At 38.3% G+C, this 14,227-nt stretch overlaps 1 protein-coding gene across 4 annotated transcripts in view; it reads right to left on the reverse strand.

Annotated features, from left to right (window-relative positions):
- lrp8 (low density lipoprotein receptor-related protein 8, apolipoprotein e receptor) overlaps positions 1–14,227 on the reverse strand; it is a 199,958-nt gene that overhangs the window by 108,835 nt on the left and 76,896 nt on the right. For all 4 annotated transcript variants that reach the window (XM_049479356.1, XM_049479353.1, XM_049479355.1 and 1 more), the window contains exon 3: positions 854–976. In XM_049479356.1, the coding sequence (XP_049335313.1) occupies positions 854–976 (123 nt within the window). The remainder of the gene's footprint in view (positions 1–853; positions 977–14,227) is intronic.

Here is a 14,227-nt window from a genome sequence, read left to right on the forward strand (position 1 = left end):
TATAGATGGAACTTGTAACCAAGCTGCAAATGAATCTTAAACCACTTAAACAGCAAAAAGTGAAGTTATTAAAGCTACCTTACCTAATTCTTTGCCTTCAGTGTTATTGAATTATTGACATACTATTAAAAACAGTCTTTTAACTAAAATAAGTTGATGAAACAAGAGTCTTGCTACAAAAATGATAATGTCATGATAAAGGGAGGACTTTCACCGTTACTGGATTCAAATAATTTATTTTTTGGAGAGTTATTAACTCTTGGATAATGCTGCTTTTAACTTTTTATACAGTGATTATACAATTTAAGTCCCTGTCATCTTCTACCTGTACAGCAGAAATGTTCCTTTTCAATTTTATCAAGATAATTAATTATTATTATTAAATTAATATGAGGAGACCTTGTTTTATTAGTAAGTCAGACAGGACTGGCTACACTTTGTCACCTAGCTTTCAGCCATTATTTGATATAAATTTTCTATATGATTCTCTATAACACTCTTGCCAAAACATGTTTTGCTTTTTTAAAGAGGAGTTCTTTCAAAAGTATTTGCACTAAAGGACAGGGAAAAATGTGAAAAAAATATATAAATATAATTTTGATTTCTTTTATAATCAAAATTGGGTTTTAGACATTGCAAAATGTCAGCAGCTATTATTGCCAAAATTAATGCAACAACACAGTTACAAAGTAATATAAAAGTTAATAAAACTAGACAGAAAATTCCTAAAATTAATGTTTGCTGTCTCAAGTTAGAGCAGCTACCTTTATACAAAACAAGAAAAAGTTCATTGCAAATTCATACATACTCCCCCACAAACACAAACACAAACACACACACACACATTACTTACTGCAGGTAGAGTCAGCTTCGTCAGAACCATCTGCACACTCAGGCTCCCCGTCACATCTCCAGCGAGCTGGCACACACTGTCCATTCTTACAGGCAAAGTCTGTCGTAGCACATGTCTTCTTCGCTGCTCAGAAAGAGAACAAAAAAACAAAGAAGAGAGATTTAAGAATTAATTGATGATGTTTGCATGCCAATAATAACATTTTTCTTTATTATTAAACTCTTTATACTTGGAAAAACTGGATGAAAAAAAAACACTGCAGGGATTTCTAGCCTCCATTATGCACCAATTTTCTAGATAATCCACTCTGCGGGTTCTTTCACCTCAGGAAAACTGGAACACTTCACAAACTCACTGGTTGAGAGAATGCTACATTCCCTTGACAAAAGCTGTCCTGAGCTAATGTGAGAAAGTGAGAGAAACTTGTACAGTAGAAGCCATATCTCTTCTTCACGCTTGATTTCCAAATAACAGATGACAAACGCTACATGGCTAAGTGCCCCTTAAGTGTCTTGTTCCCTCGTGTTAGGTTTTATTCATACATTACCACACACTAAACTTAACACCAGACCTGTAATGAAGGTTAGCAGGGAATGCTGCTTGAATGAGTGCTTCAGTGCTGCTTGCTGGCCTGAAAGCTGGCCTGTGAGAAGCGGGTTTCACTGAACTGAGTGATTACTCCTTTGGGAGTCATTACACCTGCATAGGTTTACATTATGGTGAATCCATAAAGCCTTACTGATGTTTGAGTGTGTCTGCGGGAGTGTACAAGTCTGCTTGGAAGCGTGAGGAGCAATATATGAGTACTCGATAATGAGAGAGTGGGACCTTTTTAAAGAGCTTAAGACCTGTGGAAAAATAGAAACACTTAGTAGACTTAGAAACACTTACTGCACATTTTTACAAAAACAACATTTCCCCACTGTGAAGCATGGTGGTGGCAGCATCATGCTGCAGCAATGATTAGCAAAAAAAGTGAAGTTACAGGATGTTTGAAAAATTCTCCAAAATTGTCTTCTGAATTTTTGTAAGATAAAAAAGACAACTGACTATTTCAGGGGATGATGAACCAAAGATTTGTAAAAGAAAAAAAAAAAAAAAAAATTTACAAAAAATCTCTTGAAGTCAAAATAATGCCAAGTAAAAAATATATATATATAAAATGCAAACTAAGTGATTTCATGAATATTCACCCACTTTAAAGTGACTGACCATCTGTAATTCAACAGTCTAAACGCAAAAGCAGTTGGTGATAGTACTCTTACAATTATTGAAATAGAGATCACCTGAGTGTGTGAATGTGTCTCTAGTATATGTGTCTATAGTATAGTATACAGATCCCGGTGTCTGGAAAGTTCAGTCAATGGTTATTCAGTATTTCTGATAAAGAATACGCCAAGAAGACAAAATACCACTTCACAATTCAGAGAAAATGCTATTCAAACTATGAATAAGGTGGAAGATTAAAAAAAAAACTGGCATTCAGGAAATCCACCATGAACCAAAGAAATTAATATGGCAAATGTATAGATCAGCCTAGAGCAGGCCATCCTCACAAAGAAGAAGAAGAATAGTATTAAGGGATGCCACCAACACACTTAAGGCTACTCTTAAGGAGTTAAAAGCTTCAGTAGCTGAGATGGGAGAGACTCTGCACATGACAACAGTTGCCTGGGTTTTTTTTCCCCAGTCAAAGCCTTATGGGAGAGTCTCAAAGATAATTAAATCTTTACTAAAGTTTTCCCAAAGGGATGTGCAAGGTTCCAAGGTCAACTGGAAAAAAGATATATATACTGGTCTAATGAGGCCCAGAGGGAGCTTTTTGGCCTTCAGACTAGACTCTATGTTCGTGGACCAGAAAACACTGATCATTTCCACAAATACAATGTTTCCCCTGCTGTGAAGCATGGTGGTGGCAGCATCATGCTGTGAAAATGATCAATTATCTAAAAAAAAGCCTTTTGGAGCTAGATTCAGTAGAGAGAAAAAGCTTGAGCCATGAAGTTACAGGATGTTTGAAAGGTCTCCAAACATCAGACTTCAGAAATACATTGTCAAAATAAAAAATACGTTAAATTGAATTTGTATCTACCCAGTAGTGAGACTATTGAATCAATAACAATTTCATATTTACATCTAAAAAAAACAGCAAAAACTAAACACATGCTTAACTGAATATTTCAAAAAACATTCCAAAATCAATAAATTTGCTGCATTTTCACACCCATGGAGACAGGCCTGAAAAAATGCTCTTAGCTTGAATATCCCACGAATCCAATGGCCTTAGCCTTTCGTCAGGACAAGAGGATTTCATCTAAGCCCTCTCAATCGCCTACGTTCTGAAACAAGCGCAGTGACTTTAGCACTCAAATGCTGCACGGAGATCAGACTCCTATCCCTTCTTATCTCCCTCTGAAACCAGGCCTGGAGGGCTAGGGGTTCAATTCTTCTCTAGACCACAGAAAGAGGGGGTCAGCTAGCATTGAGCCCCTGTTAATTACCAAAGATCCTTCACCAGTCTTATCTCAAGGACAAAGCCTGGCGACGACCTTGCTAAGCCTCTACCTTCCTCGCTTTCAACTCCAGCATATTAGACCGGCTCTTAAGAAAAAGCTTCCGGATTGTACAAGTGCTGCAATATGTTTTTAATTATCCAGAACAGCAGAAAACGTAGCCGGAAGCGTGGCCAGATGCTGTTGATTCGGAGAGAGTGTGCAGAGGCTGCTGTGACTGGTGGGGGAATTGTGCTTGTGTTGAGGGTTTTAGAAAACACCAATGAGAAGAAGTGTTGGTTTTGTTCATTTATTTCCCTCTGGTGTGTAAGAAGAGCTCGCATGTGTTTAGCAGTGTCTGCCAAAGGGATTCACTTAGTATGACTTACTGTATTACAGTACTACAGATTACAATTTGGGAAAATAAGAACGCATTTGATTGCTCACTGGTTTGTTGTGTTCAAATGTAATATTTTAGTAAATCTGAGTACAAATGCATCCGTACAGAGTGTAGCCATGCAAAACACAGACAGATGGGTAAACAGCTGAATTTCTCCATTCCAGTGGACACATCCTTTAATTGGCATGGGTCCATCCTGGAAATACCTGAGGGAATAGTGTGTGTGTGTGTGTGTGAGAGAGAAAGAAAGAAAGAAATAGAGAGAAAGCGAGTAAACAAAAAGGCTCTGACATTTCGTAGCGTCCACACTTCAGAGGTCACTGTGATTACTGATGGATGGCTGGTCTGTGATGTTTACCCAGCACTAAGTGTCCTCTTAGCGTTAGCTTTGGCGATGCTACGGACCACGCTGCCTGCTCGCCACACAACTGCAGCTGAAGGTCAAACTCTTTCAGTTTCCACACACCATTTCCTCCAAGTCTACCAATGGAATGAAAGGCTTGAATCAAATAAAGAGAGCACAGTTAAGGCCTTGGGTCTAAGTAGGTGCAGAAAGAATTGCTGCTTTCAAAGCAGCGTTCACTCATGGAGCCATGGAGCTTGGATGAAGTCTTTGGCTCTTGGTTGTTGAGGTTCGATTGGCTTGAAAGCGGAAAAACAAGAAGAAAAAAAACAGAGAGAAAAAAAACCCAACACAATAAACAACATCATAATTAGCTCTTCGTTCAACAGAACATGAACTGCAGTGAATAAATGAGGACTTTGTCAATACTTTGCTTCAACAAACCACAGGCGAATAGAGATGTGACAGCATGTATTCAAACAATCCATTGCAATCGTTAATTACTGTCGAATGCAACATTTTTCTCTGGGATGTAACCTTGGATACTCTGGCTGTTATCAGCCTTACAGTTATTCAAGACATGATCAGTTACTAACATAGAACGCCTCTTTTAATTGGTAATCACTTTTGTAATAAACAATTAAAAGACTCATGCTTTCCCTAATGTACAGAAACCAAAAACAAAGCAAACCCACACATAGTGGAAAAATGATTTCTTGCTGAAGTATTAAAACTGGCCTCAAAGTTACAGTGATTTATATTACAGTGAGTGTATATGAAAGGCACCGTAAACCTTGATTTATTGTGAAAGTCTCCAGAGCGTGCACTCAACCGAAAGAAGAAAAGCTCCAAAAAAAAAGTAACCTCCTGTCAACATCATCTCAAAATCTATTGACAGAGAGGTGTTTGATTGACAGTCAGAAGTGCATCCCCTCTCTCTTTGGATTCTAAATGCTATGGGCCGCTCGTGGTGTGCACAGAACCATTCATTTAAAGTGATCAAAGGTCAGTGATGTGCTTTTGGAGGAGGCGCAGCAGCTCTGACTGACTGACTGGCCTTATCTCCTTCTGAGAGCTCATTTGAGATAAGAGGAAGCCACTCATTACAGGATAAGGCAATCCCAAAAGCACACTCCCATACAGACAAGAGGAGATTCACTGACTTCCCTCACTTTCTCCTCCTCCTCCTTCTCTCTCCCTCTCTCTCTCTCTTCTTGTTATCCTTCCACACACTGCTTAGAGGTGCTCAATATAATCAGCAGGAGATTATAGAATTACTAAGCGAAAATTATTATTTTTTTTATTATTGTACAAGGTTTTTCCAGAAAACTACTACGCTAACTGGACCTTACATGTAGAGCTGGGCAATGAATTAACTGAAGCAATCGTTCCTTATCATTATCGCGGTAAAAAGATAAATGAAGCAATATATTGACTGATGTCATATAACCTTTGTCCTTAATGCACATACTTAATACTAAGCACTGTCCTGACTGTTTATGTCACGTCTGGTGTTCTCCCACACTCAGCTCTAACGGAGGTTCTCAGTCTAACAACTACACTACCCAGAACGCACCACCTGCTGACATCACACACACACCCGATCACGTGACACATCACCTGCTTTCTCCAGGAAGTCCTGAATACTGATTACCTGCACTATAAAAGAGCACCCCTCGTACACACCTGTTCCGAGTATTGTTGGTTCTACCTCATTACAAAGTGCTCTATCTCTAGTCTCTCTAGTTATTTCGTGTATGATCTTGCTTTTTGTTTTTTTCGACGCCGATTTCTCCCTGTTTCTCTGATATCGGATTTACCGTGTTTTGACCTGGACTGTTTATCGTTTCTTCCTATTGGATTATCTCTGCTGCTGGATTCCTGGTGTATGATTCTCTGGACTGTCCCTGTTTATGGTATGCTTATGTCTACGTGGCTCCTGTTTGCTGTTATTACACTGTTTTTGTTTTGACAACCCCTGTACCATTGTTTATTTTAATTAACACTAAAATCTGCATCTGCACTTGTCTGAGTCCTGTCCCAAATATGGAAGTTTATTGTGTTGATATTTATTGTACTATATTTGCCCCTGTGTTCGTATATTTGCACTTGTGTAGAGTTGCTTTATGCTGTACCATAATTCTGGAGGAATGTTATTTTGGTTCACTGTGTACCTGCATAAGGTCAAAACAACAATATATCTTCTTGAACTTGAAACTGACCCAAATAATCAATTGTTAACCTGTTTTACAGCACTGCAACTAATTCACACATGATGTAGAATTTCAGTAGAAAGCAATTCTACAGTATGAGCTTCAAATATATTATTATATTGCTCCAAAAATTCCATATTTGTGCATCTCTAGTACAGCAGGTTAATACTCAAGTACATTCAGCAGGAATCCCTCATGAGCACACACATGCTGTGCAATGTCCCTTATTCCCACTGAGTGTTGCTAAGATTTACTGCCTCCATGGTGCTGCCTGGGGATCACAGAGGGGGCTGGGATACCTCTCCTCAGTCCTGCCCATTACTATATATATATATATATATATATATATATATATATATATATATATATATATATATATATATATATATATATATATATATATATATAAATAAAAGTGTGTGTATGTGTGTGTATGGAGAGAAACGTAAAAGAGAGAAAGTGAGAATGTGAATTGGTTTAAATAATTTCAGAATTGAATCTTCTAGAGATAAAACAGACCACGGGAAGCACCTGCAGTGAAAAAATAGAGCGGTATGCCCGCATTTATAAACTATATGCGTTTGTGTGTGTGTGTGCATACTGTTGGTTCTCCTGAAGTGCTGCCAGTGAACTACAAAGTGTGTAGATGTGAGGATATGGAGCGTTAAGGCAGCCTGACCCCCTGGAGAGGGGGCGCTCTCGCTCTCTTTCTCTCTTATACTCTCTCTCTCGTTCTCTATTACACACAGACACATATACACACATAGAATGAAACATCAAAAGTGTCCCTCCAGTTAGAAATCACCATAGACACTGAAATCAAAGGTTGGGCTTTATACTTTATACCAGTGGGGTTCATCAGATTGCATCCTGGCATGGGTATTCAGACATAAGGTGGACAACCACATTCAATATGAAAAGGCATTGATAATATTGTGAATATATTTAATTACATAACAGAAAATATGGCTCCATTTTATATTTTTTTATAATACTGACATTAGTTGTTTAGTAGGTACTAGGAATGCTTTAAAAATAGCATGAACTGACCTTGGCAAAGACATTTCCATGAATTGGAATATTACAGCCATGACAGTACATCATATGACCTTCAAAGATGTATGCTTATAAACAGATGGCAGATGGTCAGATGGCTACAAACTGGGAATCATACAAACCTACAAACCTAGTAGTAAGATGAATATTACTACAGTGACTGAACTGCAGAGTATTCAGTGCTTATAGTGAATATTTGGGGTGCAATGGGGTGTATGAATTTGTAACATGAACATACATTACAGAGGTCATGGTTTGATGCAGCAATTATACAGCAATTACTAAACTGCAAACTGTCGAATTTGTATAATATTGTGGGAACGGTAGTGGTTTAGGAGCATTGCAATGGTAACTGTGGTCTTGTTTGTCCCCCACATATAGAGAGAGTGAACCAAGTCATTGTTCTGATCTCTTTTTTTCTTTATTTCTCACTGTACTCACCTTTAGACACAGGTCTTTTACTGATATCCTGGCTTTTAACATTTTATTTAATCATGGTGCATTGGATGAAGGCAATGTGTCATCATATTTCTCTGTATGAGTGTCTGTATGTAAACATATTTACCATCCTAACTATCTCAGCTCCAGATGGAACAAACTGATGCACAAATGTCAAGAAACCTGGGTTAGTTCTACATTTATGTACATTTTTCCTTGTCGTGCCATGTACATTTTAAACCGTGAAGCCCAAGCCATGATTTTATGTACTGCTTCAACTCTTATATGTGAATACATTTTTAAAGGAAAGGAGAAATAATAATTGACTTAAACTGTTGGAATTATTAGCAGTGTGCACACCCCTTTACAGCATTAAGTGGTCTAATTATAGAAGTTTAGTGAAGGATAATTAACCACATCACTCTTCTACTGGGAAAACTGAATCTCCCAGAGAGTTCTGGAAAGGGACTCCACATTCCATATCATTTGCTTTGCATCTTCCAATGGTCTTTAGTTAAGCATCCAACCTATTTGGGTAGGCATGTTCTATAATCAGTCCATCCCTCCAATATAACTGAGTTTACAGGAAAAAAGACTGCAGGAAAGTTTGCGTGTGTGTATCTAAACAAGAATGGTCTTTACAAAAAGACCATAGAAAGGAGAACAGCTTTATAAAACAATAAACAACAAGACAGCTAAGGTGGCAGCTGGATTAATCTCCTAACGCAGGTGATTTTCACAGGCCCAGCTCAAATACAGACAGGACAAGAAGAGATGAAGCATTTCAAGTGTGGCTTTGCTCTATAGCTTCGCAGTTAGACAAAGCAGGTTAATCTGCCTGTTCTCATGCGGATTCTCATAAACCTCATTATCTCCTCAAGCTGTTCTTTTTATTTACTTGCTTCCAGGAGTTCAGAGTGTCTTTGAGGCAGCGATAAGAAAAACACTCAGAGTTTAACATCCAGAGTTCCTGTCTGTTCTGAAAAGAACTACTAAAGTATAAAAGTTAAAAATACTGTTGGTTGATGTAGAAGGTAAAGAACAGAGAACAGCCCCAGTGTCAGAGGGTTGACAAACGTAAAAGGTCTCAGTGAAGCAGCAGTAAAGAAGCAGTTTCACAGAAGCGGGTAAAATAAATATGCAAAACTGGCTTATACTGCAAGTAAAATTAATAAATACATCTGCAGCAGCAGCAGCAGCCCTGTCTGCACTGTAGGGGAAGGGTAGATAAGAATGGTATTAAATGGCCCAGATCAGCTTAAAGCTGCACTGCACTGACTGAACTGAGAACACTCCAGAGAGGGGAAAACAAAGATGGAACAAAGAATGAAAAAATACAAACCCAAAATGCTCTTATTAGCCTCATTTCATCTTTCTCTCTCCTTCTCTCCCTCCAAAGACTGTCGATTTCAATCCGCCAGGAGCAGCGCAAACACAATGGCAGCGTGATCATTAGTGCGCATGAATTTATGCCGGCTGCTGAATTGAACTCTGATCGTATTACGCCCGGAGTAGCAGAGCTCAGACGCCGTCCTCACTTCAATATGAATCGATCCACAGTGATGGGGGGCAACAACATAATCATCCAGATCTTCTTTTTCGTTTATTTTATTCAGAGCACTTCACCCAAGGGTGCCTGACAGCAAACACAGAGAAGCGGCCATAGCTGCTGCTTTTGTTGTTTCGATAAGCTTGGTGTAATCAAAGCGATTGTGTCCAAGCTTTTCAAAGCCAAAGCACATTAGAGTCAAGGGCTTCTTCTAATTAGGTGACAAATAAAAATATATATAAAAAAAAAAAAGCTTTGCAACGATGCATGTGGGAGCTGCAGCAGAAGATGTGGAGGCGTGAGCAGAAGCCATTAAAAATGCAGTCATTCAAATACTATAGTCTTCAGGATGTCAGTAACAGTCCAAATGAATACTAACCCACTAACCCAAGAAATAACATCTAAAACATGTTAATGTTTGCATGGTAAAAATATTAAAATAACATGATTTTAGTGCTGTCTAAAAAACACTGATGCATGTTGACTTAACTATAATTTAAGAGTAAACAGAGCTGAGCTCTAAAACATTGAAACTACACATTAAACTATGGAACTATAGTGGTTTCCATAATTTCTATGAAAGGAAAACACTTAAATTTGTTGCCTACTGCGCTAATAATAGTTGCAAATTTTACAAACATGGCAGGCATTTTTGGCCTAATTTTTATAAGATTTAATAGTGTAAACCTTAGTCAGGGTTCATCCACGTTTAACCAATTAAATGTTTTCTATGATTTTTTCATGACTTTTCCATGCCTTCATGACCATACGATTTTTAAAACATCAGTGCAGACATGCAGTGCAGACATGGGCAATAAAAGCAAAAATCAACTGAAACTATAATCAAAATTGATTAAAGTAGGTCTAAAATGAATCAGATAAAATGTTGACACAATCTTTAATAATAAAATGTGTTTCAGATCCTGACAGCTCCATTGTGAAGGCTTTAATTACTAAATTTAAACTCTGATGTACTAATGTAAAAGCTGATGTACTTGCTAGCTCAAAATAGATTTTCTTTATCTATAAACTAAAACACAAAGATTTGTAGACCAAATTTCTATGACTTTTTCAAAATGTCTGGGCATTTTTAATTTTTCAAAATTGTCCAGGCCTGGAAATTGCTATGTTCAAATTTCATGACTTTTCGAGGTTTTTCATGACTATACAAACCCTGGTAGTGCTGTATTGGCAAGAACTTAGTAACATGGTTTAATGGTTACGATTCAATATAAATAAAATTGATACGGTACTGCAAAACAAATTATCGCAATACAATTGAAATATTTTTTTTAGACACCTACTGATTCTATGTGGTAATTTCATCACTTGCTGTGGTATACATTTCAAGCTAAATGCAGTGCACACTAAATGAAATCTCTCAACAACATACATTTACAAATGTTGCATTTAACCAGTCTTGCAGCAGCAGCAACAGTTCAAAATCACCCTGATAGAAGAGATCACTTTAATTTGAAAGTAATGACAGGGTTACTAAGATTACTTTGGACATGTGTGATAACGTCTATTAGAGATATGTATTCTGGAAGATGTGTGAGGGAGCAGGTTACACTAGTGGCAGTCCATGAGAAAATAAAGGTCATCTCATTTAAACCCTTATCTCCTCAGTGGTAAGGTACACACACGGGGTCACTGGGAACAAGACATGCAGTGACATCTTAGACTGATACCCTTTAATGCACAAAACAATCCTCTTATAGACAGCAATACTGCTCTGAACCACCTTTCACACACACACACACACACACACACACACACACACAAAATCATACATACACAGACGGACTCCATCTCCTTGGTCGTGTTGATCATGTTCTAATCACATCAATCAAGCTTTCCACCTTATTCACTCTTTCTCTACCAGCAGACAATATCTCTGTCTGTATCCTACACACTGTTTTCCTCTCTGTCCAAAGAAACATAGCCATTTTCACCCTCTTTTGTCTACCTCAGTCTTACTGTGACTGAGGGATGCAAGTGATATGCCTCTGGTAACTGCTGCCCCATTACACCTTCCCTTACAGAGAGCGAAAAAGAGAAAGAGAGAGAGAGAGAAAGAGAGAGAGAGAGAGAGAGAGAGAGAGAGAGAGAGATGGAGAGAGAGAAAAGTACAGTAATAAAATGTTATTGTCACAGCCAGGAAGATGGTGTTTATGTCCAGCTGAGAAACACACTCACACTGGTCACTGGGCAGAGAACGTTCTGTACAAAAGGAGACGGCCAGATTACCCAGCGGAACAAAGTCTCATGGTTCACCTCCTCCTGTCTTACACAACACTGCAATGAAAGGATTTATAGGGGAACAAATACAAGTGGAAAAATGTCTATGCTAAAGGATATTCTGCAGATTTTTCTTATTTCTCCTGAAAGTCCAATCCTTGAAGTCCAATCAGTAGTGTATGTTTTTGTTATATTGTATAGACTTGGTATTCCAGATTAAACAAAATATTTAGTTTTTTTCCTTAGATGATAGCCCAGTGTTCATCATTCACAAGCACAGTTGGAAAAGAAGAATATATTGGAAAATTGGTTTAAATATTTTAAATTAGCTAAGGTTTTTTTTTTACTCACTGGGGGGCTTCCTCTTAAGATGTGAGGAAAAAAAAGACAACACTGCTGATTATAAGTGCTCATCTTCAGCTAGAGGTATTTTCTCCTTAGTAGATGATGTGCCGACATGCTAGTTTGTCAGAGAAACATATTTTCATTATATTTGGACATCCCCTGGAGTAATTAGCCTAATAATATGATATGAAAAAAGCCAGCCATGCTATCACTGGATCTTCAGTCACATCTTTAACAAATCCTAGCACACACAGAGGAATGGAAAAAAAAATATGACATGCATACTCAATGTTCCCATCTCACACAACCTTTTGTGAAAATCAAATATGTGCAATCTGCTACCAATGGTAGATGCTGTCATTTGGAATCAAGAGTGTTAAGAGCTACCTAAATGATGATTTGATATTACATTTTAAGGATCTGGATTATGCACATCAATTAATCTATTTTCTGGTCTATTTTCATCCATAAGGCTTGGTGCAGCAGCGTTAGCATGAGCGACTAACCACAAGCGCTAGCAGTTACTAGCGCTAGTAAATGCGGCAAGCCAGGGTGATATTAGCCAGTGGTTCATCCCATGTAACTTGTTTTAATATGGTAAACGCACAGGCTACATTCCGATATACTCACCTCTGAACGGAGAAAGCTAGGGCTTAGTGTGGTTAGCAGCTAATGCTTATGCTGTTCCAGCATTGCTAGCCAGGGTTAGCAGCAGGCTACAGACCAGGCAGTGGAACTGTGTTCTCTGGAATAATGGAGATGAGTTGAGGAGTTGGGAAAGAGATGGGAAGGAGATTCAATATCCTGACCATTCTAATTCTCTTGTTAATGAATGCAATCAAACTGAAAACTGATCCCCTATTAAAACGATTGCGATCAAATAAACAATAAAGGGTATAGTATGAAGATTCTCAGAGCTTTTATATTATGAACAATGCAAAAATGTGCCATGAAAAACCAACACCAATACCAACAACACCAACAACCATTGAACAAAACTCACTGTAAACACTCTGCAACCTTCTGAGATAAAGGCCACCACTAGGAAACACTATCAATAAAACCTATCTATCCACCATGTCTACTAGAGTTTCAGTCAAAAGTTTGGACAGACCTTTTAATTTAATGTTTTTCTTTATTTCTTTACTTAATTGTAAATGTAGTAGAAAAATGGGTTTGACCTCCACAATCCTGAGCTAAACCCAACTGAGATGAGTGATTTGGATGAGCTGGAGCTTCACAGCATGAAGGAAAAGCGGCAACTATTGTTCTGCACCTCCAGGAACTGAGAAAACTACTCCAGAAGGCTCACAAGACCTTATGAAGCCTGGTTCTGTATATCTGAGCACAGCCGGCATGTCTACCTTAAATACGCCCTCATCCATCCGACACATGAGGAATTACATCACTTAAGACGTGCGTCTGACTGAGGTATCATCCATTCTGTCTGAAAGCACTGAAAATAATCTGCGGATTCAATACTCAGATGATTATGAACTTGTAGTGATTGATGCGCTCAACAGGGGCCTGCGCGGCCTTAATAAACCAACACCGCTACTCTGAGATAGCGTGCAGATAAACTACATCCAATCTCAGTGTGAGGTCTGTGCGCACATGGTATCTGTGTGTGTGTGTGTGTGTGTGTGTGTGTGTGTGTGTGTGTGTGTGTATCTTTGTGGGTTTTATCCATTCCAACATCTGCTTCAGTGCCCACTCATGTCCTATCATCACAGTGTGTGCGCAACCTCAGGACAAATTGCCTTCGGCTTTATTAATGCAAACCCCTGTGTGTGTGTGTCTTCTCTGTGTGTGTAGCTTCTCTCTGTGTGTGTATGGGATTGTGTGTGTGTAAACTGTGAACTGGAAGCTGAAAGAGAAAGCAGAGTAGTCCCAATGGGCAAAACATGCACAAAGTCACCCCACTGACTTAGAAGAAATCATTTGAAACCCTGACGTACAGCAGCGCTCATGAACAAAGGGGGTAAAAACTGGACGATGTGGGAACATGAAGGTTACACCACAAAACAAACAAACAAAAAAACTCAGAAAAGGACAGTCACAAACAGAAGACTGCTATGTGATTATTTTTCACTCTTTACCTCTTTTTAGACAGAAATCGTCTTGATTTCTGAGTATACCTTGTTTATACAGGCATTTACAGTTATGGTCTTCCACAAACTAGTTCATTTCAATAAATCCTTTTGTACATTTCAGATCTATTTATATTATGTTAAGATCAGTCTTAGATTTTGTATAATTTTTTTTGTAATACCTTGATTTTAGAGCTTAGATCTGGC

This window comes from Astyanax mexicanus, chromosome 5, assembly GCF_023375975.1.
Source record: "Astyanax mexicanus isolate ESR-SI-001 chromosome 5, AstMex3_surface, whole genome shotgun sequence".
Taxonomy (NCBI): domain Eukaryota; kingdom Metazoa; phylum Chordata; class Actinopteri; order Characiformes; family Acestrorhamphidae; genus Astyanax; species Astyanax mexicanus.